Source organism: Canis aureus, chromosome 13, assembly GCF_053574225.1.
Source record: "Canis aureus isolate CA01 chromosome 13, VMU_Caureus_v.1.0, whole genome shotgun sequence".
Classification (NCBI taxonomy): domain Eukaryota; kingdom Metazoa; phylum Chordata; class Mammalia; order Carnivora; family Canidae; genus Canis; species Canis aureus.
In genome coordinates, this window is record NC_135623.1 from 39994538 (window position 1) to 40011401 (window position 16864).

Here is a 16864-nt window from a genome sequence, read left to right on the forward strand (position 1 = left end):
ACAATTAATCAAACCAGCAGGTTTGAGAGGCCACACTGGATATCTCAAGACATCCAGCTTCTATCACTAGTCTGCAGCAGACCCAAAAGCAGATGAGAGCAGCTTTTCTGTTCCTGGGCTGTCCCCCTGTAATTTAGAAGTCCAGACAGTTACACTGGAAAACAGGAAGAAAAGCTCAGGGGCCCATTTAAAAACAAGCTCAGTGTGGGGTCTCCCGGGTCATGGAGTGAAGCTACTAGTTAAAACGTGCTACTCTGAAATGGGTTCGCTCACTCCTGTCTGGACTCAGACATTGGAGAGTTTTCCTTTAGCTCTTTATTCCAAATCCCATAAAGGAGACAATAGGAAAAGCTGGTCCCACCTCAAGAAGCAGAGATAAAAACCAGACCTTTGTGGGATTTTTTTTAGGGGTGATGTCAATAGGTGGCCTTCTATTTCATATCAGAAATTTCTGTTGTTTCCATGGAAACAATGAGTGTGGCTGAGAATCCCCATGGGATGTGGCTTGGTGATTCCAGAAATCTCCACAGTTTTAAAAGTGCCAGAGCTGAAAGCAAAGACCTCCCTCCCCTGTGCTTCTCTGGTCTCCTTGACACACAAACATCTCAAACATACAACACCTCTCCGAGCTCTCAGGTGTTAGGAAAATCCTTGCATCAATATATCTCATGATAAAGAACAAAATAAAACATTTTGGCAAGAACATTTCTAAAGATCTTTCCACTCCAGAAATATTTTTCTTTGTTTTGCTTTCAGCAACCAGAGTCTGAACAAGGATGCCTATAAAAAGCCTTCTGTGTTCCCCTAAGCGCTCTTAATGAATTGTCAGGAAGGATGGAATAAGATGGGGGTCAGAGAGTCAGAGCCCGTGCCAGATGCTGAGGCTGCCAGCTTGGCTTGGTGCACTGGTGGCAGCACTGGACGCCCTGTTCCCCCGCTTCTCTCATCGCCGTGGTCTCTGCCCATACTCCTTAAGGTAATTGGCTGTGCTCCTGGCTTGTCTTGCCTGTGTCTGCTAGTTATCGAACAAAGGGTGGAATTACTCCCATACCCAGTTTCGCAGATGCTCACAAGCATGGAGCCAAGGATCAGCTGAAATAGAAGGGAGAATTGAGCTGAGAGGCACGGGTGACAAGACTTGGTCAAAGCTAAGCTGTCATTCCTACAAGACACACCTGTCATGTAATAGCCAATGAGCTGCTCAGGAAGCGTCATGTGCCTCCTGTTTAGAGCTGACCCTGGGAAACAAGAACTTTCTTGAGATGGCATCAAGCATAAAAGCAGGGAGAAGAGCCCCAGGGCCCTGGATCCTCTGCAGCACCTTCCCCTGTTGTACAGATTGAAGTCAGGAGGCAAAAAGGCTTTGCTGCCTCTAGGTGTTCTCCCTCTTCCCCTTCTTTCCTCCACTATATGTATTTTTCCCCAAAATCCAAGTACTGTCTTTATAGCCTGAAGCTCTAAAGGAGCTGGCCTCCTGGTAAGACCTTCTCCCCCAAAATGAATGGTGGCAAATGCTTTCTCTGAGCTGAATGATGTCCACCTCTTGGATCATGGCTAGCTTTTGCAAACCAAAAGGGCCTGCAGAATGAGTGTGCATAGAGCCCCTGGAAAGAGAAACACAAATCTCTTATGACCAGAGGCCGTTAGTCTGTCTGAGACTCCTCTAGACATTCTGCCTTCAGGAGCTAATTCCAGAAGAATTTAAAAGATAATTCCTTACCACCATGTCCAAGGAAATCAGGATACAATATCCAAAGAAGACTGTCAAAATAGGGACACCAGAGGACAAGTAGATCTGAGGCTTAAGGAGAGTAGGGGTGTTAGAGGAAGGAAAGGACCAAGAGGAAGACTATTCCAAGTCAGCATGGAAAAGCCACAACTATCAGTTGGGGGAATGGAAGAGCAGAAAACCGATAGATGTTTTGAGGGACACAGGGAGGAAATCATTCCTCAGGCACAATATATGTGTTTAAGGGCTAGAGAGAGAACATATACAACACTGAGTGAAGATGTTGAATTTTCTTACCGACTGCTCCTTCGGAAGGTAGGGAAGGGAATTGCATCCATAGTTATGTCATCCTCTTTATTAAGATGAGGTTGAAAAAACAAACTTGGTCATTGAACCAAGACATTTCTTTTCCTTTTTTTTTTTTTTTTTTTGTATAAAGCTATATAATGGCTTGTACACGTAAGGAGAGGCCGCACAGTGTTACAGTCAGTATTGACTTGGGCATCTCCTCCTCTGCACAGTATTTATGAACCAAATCTGGGAGTCAGGGAGATGGTGAGGGAAGGAAACTGTCACAGAGAGAGCATCCACACTTCTCTAGGTACTGCTCTGCGGGCTTTATATTCAGGACCTTTGAACTCTTCTAAGTAGCCCTATAAGTAGCCATCTCCCCAACATCCCCACTTGGATGGCTAAAAGCATCTCAGACTCATCCCAAACTGAGTTTATGATCTTCCCCCAAACTCCTGTTCCACCCACAGTCTTCCCTAATCTAGCTGTTGGCAGCTCCATTCTTCTAGATGCCAAGTCCAAAGGCTTGGAGTCACACTTGACACTTCTATTGTTCTCTTACTCCATTCCCAATCTATTAAGAAATTCTGTTGGCTCTATGGTCAAAATGTAACCCAGAATGTCTCTCCTTTTCCCCACCTCCACTGCCACCAACTTGGTGCAGGCCACCCTCATGTCTCGCTCAGGTTGGTGCGATGGTCTCTTTGCTTCTACCCTTGCCATTTTACAATCTATTTTCACTGTAAAAGGCAAAGGTTGTTTTATTTTTTTTTTAATATGTGAATCAAATGACATCGCCCCACTCCTCAAAATCAGCCCACATCTTCCCTACTTTCCTCAGAGTAGAGTAGAGCCAACATATAGGGAAGTATACTGCTCCCACAATGGGTCTAGAATAAGGATGTGAAGTATATAATATGACGAGGGGTGAGGAATTGGGAGCAAGGGTTCAGTCTACCACTCACAATGATATTAGGTAGAACGTTACAATACGGCCATCTTTTAAGTACAAAATGATCAAATACTAACCATCCCATATGGTTCAATATAACATGAGCTGCAGAACTAGGATTTCAACAAGGCTTTTTGTCCAACAGCTACTAGAACTGCCTAGAAAGCAGCACAAACAAGTGATATGCCACAAAATGCAGATTTGCTAAGCACATAGGAAATGAAAACCATTTGTGATTGACTCTGAAATAGCATTTTGGTTCCCCTTAAGGAGAGTCGTGCTCCGTTAGAATCAAGCCACTCAATAGAGTTTAAGAATTAATTGAAAATAAACCTTCAAACCTGAGTCCCAGTAATATTTTTCCCTGGAGAGTCAGAGGTATCATGCTCCCACTGGATGACTATTTTAAGTAGAGCATTAATTACATTTGAGACTTTGTGATAATTGTCCCTGTGGAGTAAGCTTCTCCTGCAGAAACACACCAATAGCACATCCTAATCAAAATTTCCTAGTGTGTTATTCTCTCTTCCCCTTTTCACCAGCTACACATACCTACCCACGAACCTGCTTTCTCTGCTTCCACTTTTGTTCGCCCCCATCTTCTTGGAATACATATCATCTAACTGACTAATTATCTTTCCCACCCCTACTTCCATCCCCATGTGGTCTGGCTTATACATCCCTGTAACACAGGACTTAACATGCTATTACAAAAACATGTAAGGATACACCTATTTCTCCCCTGGATTGTGAGAGTTCTTTGAGTGAAAGACTGTGTTCTATTTATTTATCTTTGCATCTCTAGTACCCAGCACCATGCTTGGCAAACAGTAGGGGCTAAGCAATATTTAACAAAGGAAAGAGAATATTAGAGCAGGCTAATCCCAAGTCCAGTAACAAAGCCTGGTTTCTGCAAAGACTCATGTAGGCTGCAGCAGATGTGCCTGGATGGTCAGCTGTCCTCCAGAAGGTAACTCAGGAATCCAGTCTTCTTCCAACTTGTGACACTGCCTTCTCCAGTATGTGGTCTCAAAGGGCATTGCAAGCAGGAAACAGGACATGGGGAAGCACAGTAGATACTATCTTGGCCCAAAGTGACACCGATGATTTCTGCCCCTATTCCATTGGTCAAAACTAGTCACATGGCACCACGTAGTCATGAGGAGGGGCTGGTCAGGCAAGAACTCACCCAATGGGAAGAGAGAGTGTGAGCCTTTTTCATAGTCAGCTAGCTGTTTCTGCCATGGGGAGAAAGAAAGAAGAGAGGGAGGCAGAAAGGAAGGGAGAACTTACTCAAAGCCTAAATTCATAAGCACTACCTGTTAAGCCCTGTTAAGGATTTCATTCAAAATTCCTGCCAACTGGACCCTTACAACCAGATGTAGAAAGCAATTGAGCAATAAGCTCAGAAAGAACACGCTAAAAATGAAAAATCAAAATAAGAAAAAAACTCATGGCAGTTTCATGCTCAAGCATAGTTAAGAGGACAGCATGTTTCAGGAGTAGAAGACAAGGGTGTGTGTATATATGTGTGAATTCTGTGTCTCAACTTGAGAGAGAAAGGGAGAAGAGAATGTCGGGAAGCTTATGGGGCCCAGGAAGAAGCATCACCAAGGGATCGGACCTACCCTGAAAAAGACTTAGTCCTCAGTGTGGAAAGTAAACCAAAGAATTTGGAGGACATGAATAGGTAATGAATGAATCATGTTTGTCAGGATTTGGGAGTGGGTGATGAGGAGGAGGCCGCTACCCATCGGTAAAACAACCATTTTTCAAGAGACCGTATATATAAGAGAAGGTCTGGTGTCAGAAGCCAGGGGGTGATGAGGAGAGAAAAGACATCTGTGGTGGAAACTGATAGCTCTTCACCAAAATTCATTTCCTCTTCTTCCTGGCATACAGCCTCCCTTGCAGACTGGCATGACCATGTCAATGGAATATGAACAGAAATGACTTATGCCACTGTCAGACCTGGCCTATCAAATCCTCCCATGTGTACTCCTCTATGCTTTTTTTTTTTTTTTTTTGGTCTTCTAACAGCTGGTTGCAAATAGTAATGATGTTTCTATGAAGCCACAGATGTTTGTCATCATCCTGACCTCCCTTAAATAACACATTATAGAAGTGGAATATTTCTCCGCTTTCATGGCTATACTAGGATGGCCAGCAGACATGTGCCTTGCTATGTAGGAAAGCATATGCCATCTGCAGTAAGAGAGAATTAGACTAACACACAAGGAGTAGAGATAGACAGAAGGCAGAAAGTCCCAGATGGCTTGAGTTTCTTTCCAGTTTTTGAAACAGTGATTCCTAAAGCTTTCCTTTGAGCTGCTCTAGTAACTTTCCCAACTACAGGAATCAATTAACTTCCTTTTTCCTTTCTCTTTTGTGTCTACATTCACAGAGAAAAGTCAAGAGAAGCTCACTTCCAACCCTGCACACTCCACCACCCATACGAGACAAGGCTGAAGGCTCCATGGTTGAGTCTGGGATGCACCATAGTGTTCTGTCTCCATTCTTAAATTGAGTTTCCTCCACAGGAAATTCATCCTGCTTCAGAGTAAAGCAGTGAGAATGTTCCAGGGTGCTGTTGGGAGAAGCCACCTCTTCACTCCACCTGGGCCAGGCTAAGGTAGAATGGAATGTCAATAAAGGTCACTGAGTACATAGGCCATCCATTAGTGGTTTTTATTGGGATACTTTTTACTATGTCTTCTGTGCATGTAACATCTCTACTGAGAAACATTTCAAGGCTGAAAGATTCTTCTTATTTGCTGCTCATTTCACACCAATTTAACTGGATACCAACTCTGGTACATGATGACATACACCATCTCATTTAATGTTTGAAACTGCCCTGTAAGGAAGGTGTCATTATTTTGTACTGTGGTAAAATATACCTAATGTAAAATTTCCTGTGTTAATGCTTTTTGGGTGTACCATTCAGTGACATTAGTATCTTCATATTGTGCAATCATCACCACTACTTATCACCAGAAATTTCCCATCATCCCAAACTAAAACTCTGTACCCATAAAAAAATAATTCCAGGAACACCTGGATGACTCAGTCAGTTAAGTGTCCCATTCTTAATTTCAGCTCAGGTCATGATCCCACATTGGACTCCATGCTGAGCATGTCTGCTTGAGATTCTCTCTCTCTCTCTCCCTCCGTGCTCCCCAGCTCCCTGCTCATGCTCATGTGCACTCTCTGTCTCAAAAGAAAAACAAAAGCAAAAAACCACCCCCATTTCCATCTCCCCCTGGGTGCTGGCAACCACCACCCTGCTTTCTGTCTCTATGAATTTGCTTATTCCAGATACCTCATGTAGTGGAATCACACAGCACTTGTGTTGCTTCCACCTTTTGAGTATTGTAAGCAATGCTGCTATAAACATTGGTGTACAAGTATCTTTTTGAGTCCCCACTTTCAAAACGGAATTGCTGGATCACACGGTAATTTTATTTTTAATTTTTTAAGAAATCACCAGACTGTCTTCCACAGCCACTATATCATTTTACACTCCCACCAGCAATGTACAAGAGTTCCAATTTCTCCACATCCTCAGAAGGTATTATTTTTTTAATCTTCATATTATAGTCAAGGAAACAGAAGTGGTAACTTCTTCACAATTATACAGCTACTAAGTAGTAGATCCCACACAAGAAGCTGAGATTCTTCAAGTCCATCATGCTTCTTGGCCCCACAGCTGCCTCAGACACAGAACAGCAAAAATAGAAGTCCATTGAAACCTAAAGCAAGTAGACCCATCTCTTAGGAAAGGATTTGTTTCTGGGAGTTACTACCGTCTCAGTTGTTCTTTTAATAATGACACCTCCGTGTACACAGCTGGGACTTCTTGGAATAGAAGTGTGTGTACTTCATTGATAAAAACCAATCCTTAGCAAAATTTCATTCCTTAGCAAACTTAGCAAAATTTCATTCCTTCACTCAACTGCTATGCATTCATTCATTCAATGAGTATTTGTTGGGTTCTGATTCGGTACTAAGTATGTTTTTAATGTCTGTGAACAGCTGTGCCAAGGTTCTTGCTCTCAGGGAACTCCAATTCTGGAGAAGGAGATAGGCAGTGCAAGGAAAAAAAATATAAACAGACCATTTCAGTGTTGTAAGTATACTGAAGGACATGAGTAGGGTAACGGGATAGAGGAACAAGGGATAGAGGAACTTTAGACAGCATGAGGCCTCTCTGAAAAAGATGATTTGTAAACTGAAACTAAAGTTGAGAAGGTACCAGACATGTGAAATCTGGTGTGAAACATGTGGGGCATGTGGAGTAGCAAATGCAAAGGCCCTAAGGTGCGAAAAAAAAAAAAAAAAAAAAAAAAGGCATGTTCTAAGAAAATAAGTATGTTAGTCTGGTGGGACCATGGAGACAGAGTTGGAGAGTAGAGGGAAATGTAGTCAGACTCCAGGTCTCCTGATGTTGTAGGACACCAGCACCAGATCAGATGGGTCTTATAATAATGATTGCTCATGTTTATTGAGCACTTGCTATATTTCAGATACTGCTCAAGCAATTTATGTGTATTAGTCATTTATTTAATCATCACAATAATCATAAAACTAAATATAATTATTATCCTCACTTTGCAGATGAGGAAACTGGACCAGAGAGGTTATGCAGCTTTCCCAAGGGGATCCATCTAGCAAGAGGTAGAACTTAGATTTAAAACCGGAAAATCTAGCTCTAGGATCTGAGGTCATAACCTCTCTGTTATACAGCCATCTTGTGATCAGTGCTTTGGATGTTATTCTAAGAACAAGACGTCACTGAACAAGGCTTAAAGCAGAGAGGTGTCAGGATCAGTTTTATATTTTGAGGTGATCATACTGGTCACTGTATGGAGCAAAATGGGAGGCAGAGAGATGAGTTAGAGGCTGTTATGGAGGTCTAGGTAAGGGGTAATGATAGTGTGGATAAAGGAGATGATGAGAAGGAGGGACAAAAATAGACATCTCTGGGAAATCTTTTCAAAGTAGATCTGTAGGGGCTTGGTAATGATCTGGATGTAGAGGTGAAGAGAGGGGAGAAATTCAGGCTCAATGCCAGGGTACTGACTTAAGCAACTTGTTGGATGGAGATGTTTACTGAGCTGAGGGAAGAACAGGGTGTGGAGAGGATATGTGTTGGGTATTTGAATGTCTAGCATTTCCCTAACAATACCCCCATTTCTTGTTAAGGAACACCTCTTTCTTATGGGTGAAGTCAAACCAAGAGGTAGTATAATTATTTTTTTTAAGATTTTATTTATTTATTTATTTAACAGAGAGAGGGGAAGTGGCAGGCAGAGGGAGAAGGAGAAGCAGGCTCCCCCAAGGAGCAGGGACCCCGATGTAGGACTTGATTCCAGGACCCTAGTATCATGACCTGAGCCTGAAGCAAACACCTAACCGACCGAGCCACCCAGGCACCCAAGGTAGTGTAATTAGATATTCCACCCCTAGAATCTGAATCTTGAGCAGAAGAACAAAATTCAGCAACTCCAAGGGCAGCCTCCTAACAAAGATTTCCTCTGTAATGTAGTTATTGTGCTTGCAACTTCCTAAGCCCCAATTCTAGCCTCTGTCAATTCTTTGGGTCCCAAAGCCTTCCAGCACATTCTATCTGCCTAAGTTAGCCACCACCAGTTCTTGTTGCTTGTAACCAGAGGAAGTACAGGGTGGAGATAGGGTGGGGGCAGGGTGCTCTGAACTGAGAGATACATTCAGGACAAGTTGTTTGAGAGATCTGTGAGATATGTCAAGGAGGTTATTGCATTTATGCACCTGGAGTTGAGAATTGAGGTCTGGGATGGGGAAAGACATATTTGGGTGTTATCAATATGTAGAGGGCATAGTGTTGTCTAGCATAACGTCCCATGGTTTACTTTTGGGGAAATATTTTTCCTTCTTGTCTAGTAATCTTGATGTGGCTATTAATCAAAGAGGATGACTGCCGGTCAGGTAGCAAGCAGGATCCCAGGCCTGAACAATCGGCATATGCCATCCACATGGCCATGGTGATTCTTAAGAGATGCTCAAGTGAATTAGGCTGATTCAGTAAGAATTAGCTAAAGAATTTTTGATGGAACAATCAAGAGCAGAGAGTTCTCTTTCTGGCATGATTGCTAAACTGGTGCAATGCAAGCTTAGGGCTACCAGGACCTTTTTTTTTTTTTTTCTTTTTTTCTTTTTTACACCACCTTGGGGCCATAGCCTGATGAGAATGAGGTCAAGATGGCAGAAAACAGAGTCCAGTGATAAGAGAGACAGGAAACATGCTAATGCAACATTGAGGCTCCCTTACTCTGTCACTCCTGAAACGAACTTCACAATTATGTGAATTGATAAATTCTCATTTTGCTTCAGACAATTCTGTTGATCTCTTACTCACAGGCAAGTGATATCTGACAAGAAATGGCACTTAAAGCCCTGTACCTGGATAAGATTACACAGAAGAGCATAGATAGCAAGGAGGACTGACCTTCAAGACATTGAAATATTAAAGATTAAATAGAAGGGAAGCCAGCGGTTTGGTTAGATTATCTCTTGTCCTTGTTGACAAAAGGGACCAGAAAGGTAATATAATTCATTGTATTGCACAAAGAAAGCCTGTTGGTAGAAATTGATAATTTTTTTAACTGGGTGATAGTTATCAACTTATAGTTAAAAAATTTCCAAATTAAAAAATCCACTTATGATTTTTTTTTTAATTTTATGAACGCTACATCATTCCTGCATTCAAAGGACATCTCTTTGCTGGAGAGCTCTGTTGTAGCTGAGTCATGCCATCCAAGATAGCTCTGGCTACCTGCCTTTTCTCAGCATCCAACTTTCTGAGATGTGGAAATTCAGGGGGTTTGGCCAGGAAAAGACAGGCATATGTGGTCTTTTTGTAAATATGCATGAATTCTCTGTGGTTTTACTGCTTCAAAGACAGGGAGGATTTTGGACTCAGGCTCTGTTGGCCCCTGAATTCACTTTGGCTGAGACAGATTGGTGTCTGCCAACCCAACTCCCCTGTTCCTAACAGTAGCCAGACTGGCATCTTTGGCTTCAAAGGGTACTGTCCCAGTTCCTATGTCAACAGCAGGCTCTGCACCCAACTGATAATCTGAGCAAACTGAACAGAATTACGAGTGGTAGGATGATGAGTTCCACTCAACAGGGAGCTGAGACAACCACATGGACATCTTGGAGTGGGAAGCCAGTCTCAAGGAAAGGAGCAGAGAAATCACAGAGGTTCATGAGTGAAAGGGACTGAAGAAACAGATAACTAAAAGTCTACAACTAGGAGAAAAAATGTTTGCCCTTTTATGAGATATGAAAGATAAAGAGAAGCTCATTCTTTTGTAACACAGGAGACATAACGTGAATTTCAAGCCATCTTACTCTGGGTGGGTAGACTCTGACAAGTGGTCAGAGACAACCAGCTGTCTCATGACTTAAATACCTATCATTGACTCTGCAAATACAAGATCCATTGATAAACAGCCCAGTGAAGCATCCAAGCTCTCAGGCTCTGAAGCTCCACTGCTTGGGTTCATATCCTGGGTTCACCATTTGCTTTTTTAATGACTCTGAATCTCAGTCTCCTCAGCTAAAAAATGAGGATGACAATTTGAACCTGGAAAACATTATGCTAAGTGAAAAAACCCAGACACAAAAGGACTGACATTGTGTGCTTCCACTTAATATGCGGTAACTAGAATAAGTAAATCCATAGAGACAGAAAGTAGAATGGGGCTTAGCAGCATAGCAGGGGCCAGAGGGAGGAGAGAATAGGGAGTTAGTGTTTAATGAGTTTTTGTTTGGGATAATGAAAAAGTTCTGGAGATGGTTAGTGGTGATAGTTGCACAACATTGTGAATGTTCTAAATGTCACTGAATTGTACACTTAAAATTAACTAAAATGAAGAAAGTGATAACTATGGGAGGTGATGGGTATGTTACTTAGCTCGAGTGTAGTGATTATTTCCCAATGAATACATATATCAAAATATCAAGGTGTAACCTTAAATGTATACAGCCTTTGTCAATTATGTCCCAATAAAGCTGAAAAATGGTTAAAATGATAATTTTTTTATGTTAGGTATATTTTACCACAATTTTTAAAAAATAACACTGTTGCTGCAAACATAACATTGAGCAAAAATGTCACACCAGAGAGTCAGGGCTTTACGGTGTCAACGTGCAAAATTAAAAAATAAGCAGAAATCATCAGTAGAATGTGGTCACCACTGAGGGTGGTGGGGACTGGAAAGGAATTTCTAGGGGGGGCTGATAGTGCTCTGTCCTTTATCTGGGCATAGGTGACCTGAGTGGTTGCCTTTGTGAAAATGATTGAGGTGTCCCTCATGTCTGCAATTTTCTGTATGTATGCTAGACTTCAATAAAAAGGATCTTCCTCCCCTCAAAATGAGGATGACAATCCTACCCACCTCAGAAGGATATTTTGGTATTCAATAGGTGAAATCATACAGTGCACTCAGAACAGTGCCTGGCATGTTGGGGGTGCCCTTCCGTCTTTAGTGGAAATACATAAAACCAAAAATGTTTCTACCTCTAGAAAGCTTTCTTGATGCCCTCCTACATTTGAGAGGCCAATCATTCCCTCCTTGTCCACACCTGCTAGGCTTCAAGATGTTTTGCATTTGTTCCTCCAGATTCCTACCTCACCCCTGTGCTCTGCTTCTGGGTCCTGACCCACAGCGATGTGCTCCCCCTTGCCCTCTGGCTTCCTTCCAGTCATGTTGGACTATAGGGGTAGGAAATTGGAGGAAGGAGAGTGATGTTGATGTATTTATTCCTTTGGTGCCTTCCCTGTGGAGTCACTGTGGCCTGGCTGTATCCCTCGACCAAAGGCCACGCTGCTGTGGACCAGGCCTTTCTATCCAGCTCTCTTCCCCCAAGTTCTGGTCTCTGCTCTTTCCCACTGCCCTTTGGGCCTAGGAGTGGTAATGGTGCCCCATGATCGTTAGCCCAAAGATACTGCTCTACCCTGGCAGTTTCTTACATGTTCTTATACACTGCTTAAACTATTATAAATCACCTTTTAAAAAATCTCCTCCAATTTTCCCAATTTTAGTGTGTCATCTACTTCTGCTGTGACCCTGCCTGCTTCCTACCCTCGTAGAGACCTATGGAAGGGCAGCCATGTATTTCACAGGAGCCCACTCAGGTAGGTCCGTGCTGACCAGATCAGTCACGAACACCTGCCCAAGTTGAACCAACCAGAGTCTCTCCTCTACAAATTTGGAATAAAGCCACAGAAACTGAGTGATTAAGCCAGAGGAGGACTTGAGCATTATAAGATCATTAGAGGCAGGAAGAGTCAGTGGCACAGCCACCCAAAGCCATGAGCAGCCTAAACCTACCACAGGATAGTTGAAAAAAATGGTCTATGGAGGGAACAGAGTCATTTGCTAACATTTTAAAGGCTTTTATATATTCAGAAATAAAATGTGTTTTAACAATGTACAAGAAATATAAAATCATCTCATGTAGATTTCCCAACTATTGAACTACATCTCTCAAGTACCCAGAAATATTATTTCTACCAAAGTCATATAAAGGAGACTATGTCTAAATATTTACTGCTCAAAATGCAAGAATCCACCTGTTATGAAATCTTGTTAATATGTGCAGGGATGGAAATGGAGTGAGTAATGCTATTCAAGAAACTGTGGTTAAAAAAAAAAAAAAAAAAAAAAAAAAGAAACTGTGGTTATCCATTAGTGCGATTTGAATTTAGATCACTAGCAAAATACAATGTAATAGAAAATATCCAAAAGCTTCGTGGTCCTAGGGGTAAATATTGCTTTGTGAAGCCTATTTTAGTGATACCTATACTGGACCACAATGTAAAAGATATTTCTACAGGGTCCAAAAAGTGTGAAAAATTCTGGTTTACTAAGCTCTGTAGTTCAGAAATTACTCTTGTATAGTATCAATGTCAGAGTAAGGAAAGGAAGAAAATACAATAGTGTTTTCACAAATAATTTTGCTAGCATCTATAAGACTCATGTGTTTTGAGCCTTAATAGGTTCTTCCACTGAAGATTTGAAAGTGGGGCTGGCCACCAAGTTACCAATTCATCTTCTTCCTTCCCCCTTTCTCTGTTTTGCAGATTGGAGAAGCTAAGAGCCATTTCAGGATCGTTATCATTCTGATACATCCCCAGTTCCTGAAACATAAAAGGCTCTAAATAAGCTTTTGATACAGTTTTGAAAACTGATCTGTTCATAAAACCATTGTATCTACATCACTCAATGTTACAAATAAGGTTTTTACAAATTCCATGCATACACTCCTATAATTAAGCACTAATTAATTAATTTGTGGTGCTTTAATGTAGATTTTTTAATCTTTAATGTAGATTTCTTTAAAGACAACATTTTTAGGAGAGGGACTAAGGGCGAGGGAGAGAGAGAATCTTAAATAGACCCCATGCCTACACAGAGCCAGACATGGAGAACAATCTCACGACTCTGAAATCATGACCGGAGCCAAAATCAAGAGTCAGACGCTTAACTGACTAAGCCACCCAGGCACCCCAAAGACAGCATCTGTTTAAAATGAGCTATTGTGTACATTATTGTTACATTATTATTTTTGATTGTCATTTTAATTTTATACATTATTATGTATAATAATAACAGAGTCAATAGTGAGCTTCACTGGCTATAATGGGTTGAATTATGGTCCCCAAAGAATATTTCTACTTAGAACCTCGGAATGTGACCTTATTTGGAAAATGGGTCTTTGTAGATATTATGAAGATAAGGGTCCCTAGATAAGATCATTCTGAATTCAGGTGGGCCTTACATCTAATGACAAATGTCCTTATTAGAAACAGAAAAGAAGACACAGAGACACAGAAGGAAAGCTGCATGAACAAGAAGGCAGAGATTGGGGTTATGAAGGCCCAGACAAGGAATGCCAAGGGTTGTCAGGAGGCACCACAAGCTAGAAGACGGGCATGGAGCAGATTCTCCCTCAGAATCTCCATGGGGAGCCTGGCCCTGCCGATACCTTGATTTTGGACTTGTGGCCTTCAGAACTGTGAGTGAATAAATTTTTGTTGCCTTAAGCCATCAACTTTGTGGTAATTTGTTATGACAACCGTAGGAAATGAATAGACCAGCTGAATAACTTGCTAACAGTTTATAAGTTACACCAATTATAATTCTGGCCTCTTGGCTCTTGTTTAATTTACATCCTTCATTTAGAGAATGTTGGTGGGTCACCATTGCTGTGGTTTATTTTGAAATACAGTGTTATTTTTCTGTAGCCAATTAAATGCATAAGGTCACACAGTAACTACAAAGACTAGGCCATTGCTTGAATTTTTTTTAAGATTTTATTTATTTATTCATGAGTGACACACAGAGAGAGAGGCAGAGACACAGGCAGAGAGCCTGACATGGGACTCGATCCGAGGACTCCGGGATCACGCCTTTAGCCAAAGGCAGACATTCAGCCACTGAGCCACCCAGGTGTCCCGCTTGAATTTTTTTTTAGTCTTAGAAAGTTAAATAGGTTCAGAGATAAAATTGAAAAAAAATGGACTTTTATTTCAACTGAAAGGCAGAGTAGCAGAGCGACGAGGAACAAGGGATGGGGTCAAATAGTTCCAGATAGGAACCCTTTAACTAAGTGGATAAACTAGAATAAATTACTGAAATTCTCTAGGCTTCTCTTGTTCATTTGCAAAATAAGAACTCCCTGAAATATTATCATATAATTGAATGCAGGAGATATCACCTTGATAAAGTCTTAGCATTTCAGGAAAGGGAGTTCAGAATAGGATATTCTGGGATAGGATAGGGTTTGGAGGTCTTGGTTCAAGTGACTTCAAGTGAATATTTCAAGGAAGGAATTGCCCAGAATTGGGCTAAGATCCTGACATTATGGTTTAGGATCTGTGAGTACAGGGAGGTGAGGGCCTTAAAGCAAGTCTCGATGGGTAACCGTGCTTTGAGAACAAGAAATTTGTTCAGGGTGAACAGACTCTTATCTCAGATAAGTTATCTGCAGGAATTTCCTGAAACAAACAGAGAACTTATTTATTGGTTTATATTATTATCTTTCTCAGGCAAAGTTATAATGGAGCAAATAGCTAAGTCATATTGACACAGGGGGGTCTCAGTTCTAAGTCCAAATAGCTATGTCATGTTGACGGCCATTGTCACAGTTCCCAAGGTAGTGGACATCCACTTCTTGTGGTTGTGGTATGGAGCAGTTCTGAAGGCCACAAGCAAAATCATAGGGCAACAGTCCCTGCCATATCACCAGAACCAAATAAACAATAACCTGTTGTTATTATTATCATTACCTATTTTTATTTACTTAGAAAGAGAAGACAGATGTAGCTGGAAAAGTTTGACACCTCTCACGTTGTTCGTTGCCTTTTATAAGTAAGAAGCAAACCAATGGCTTTTAGTGTTCCTGTAATTCATGAACTATCACTAAGCTGCTAAAGTTGTTGGTAGAATTTGCATTTACGGAAATAAGGGGACAAAAAGGAATGAAAAGTGAGGGTGCCTTTTCTTTGTCGTAATTCTAGCGGGCTTTATATTTGCATTCCCCCAAGGACTCTAGAGTGATCAGCTCTTCACAAGAGCTTACTCTTGCACATGCAGGGGGGCATCCTAGATGATGCAGCACATTGAAGCAAAGGCTTTATGAGACTCAGGGGTCTCTGTTCACTTACCATGCCTAATGTCAGTTGATGAGTACAATTTTCTTGCCGGGGGGAAACTATACCATACCTTCTGCCTCTGAACATACAAAGCTGAAAGGACTTCCTGAGAGTTTGTACTGGCTATAGACTCTACAGACAGCATCTGAGTCTCATCCTAAGGAACAGAAGATAACTGTTGTGCCCAAGATTGCGAATCCGAGAAACCACCAAGGAGCCGACACCAATGCAAGCGCACGAGGGTTTATTAGCAAGCTCGAGCTTGGGTCCGTCCAAGTGTGCCCGACACAGCGGAGCAGGGACTTGGACCCCGAAGTGGGTTACAGCTGTTTTTTTTATAGGCTGGTCTAGGGGATTTTCAGAAGGGGTAGAGGAATTTCTCAAGTTCTGTTTACATTTTGATATGGGGCTTTTGAGGCCATTGAGCTCTGTTCTCATTCTAATATGGGACTTTTTCTACCACGGGTGTGGGCTCTGTTGTCTTTCTGATATGGGATTACCTGCCGAGGACATTGAGGACATTCTGCAGTTTTTCCCATAAAGTTCAGCTCTCATTCACAGGGGCCTAAGATGGCTGCACTTGTGCTAATGCTAAACTTTAGGTGGGATGGCCTTGATTTTTCTTGGCCTCCACAATAACATGGCCAGATGCTGGCCTGACTCCAAAGATAGTGCTCACTAGTGCTCCCTCTGCTCTCTCCACTGAACCCTGGAGTGGTGTTCTAAAGACAAGAGGGACCACTGTGGTTCAGACTAATAACAGAAATGCGGATCTGAATGAGCAAAAATGCAATGCATAGACTGTGTTTTTAAAAATGAAATGGCAGGGACACCTGGGTGTCTCAGTTGGTTGAGTGGCTGCCTCTTGGTTTCGGCTCACGTTGTGATCTCAGGGTCATGAGGTCCAGTCCTGCAACAAGCTCTGCATCAGGCTCCATGAAGAGCATGAAGACTGCTTAAGATTCTTTCCCCTTCCCTCTTCCTCCTCCTCTGCTCTTTCTCGCTAAAATAAAAATAATAATAACAACAAAAATGAAATGGTATATAATTTCCAAACCTACTGTGGGTTTAGGAACCAAGTAGTAGATGTACTTAGCTACTGATTAGATAATATGATATATAATTAGCATTTTTATATGCTTAATTGGTCTGAACATTTGCCCTATACCACTTTTACATTATTAAT

At 41.7% G+C, this 16864-nt stretch overlaps 1 protein-coding gene across 1 annotated transcript in view; it reads right to left on the reverse strand.

Annotated features, from left to right (window-relative positions):
- The window catches only part of LOC144282312 (uncharacterized), a 284831-nt gene that overhangs the window by 20917 nt on the left and 247050 nt on the right, over window positions 1-16864 (reverse strand). The window contains exon 6 of the mRNA XM_077845800.1: window positions 13066-13161. Within this exon, the coding sequence (XP_077701926.1) occupies window positions 13066-13161 (96 nt within the window). The remainder of the gene's footprint in view (window positions 1-13065; window positions 13162-16864) is intronic.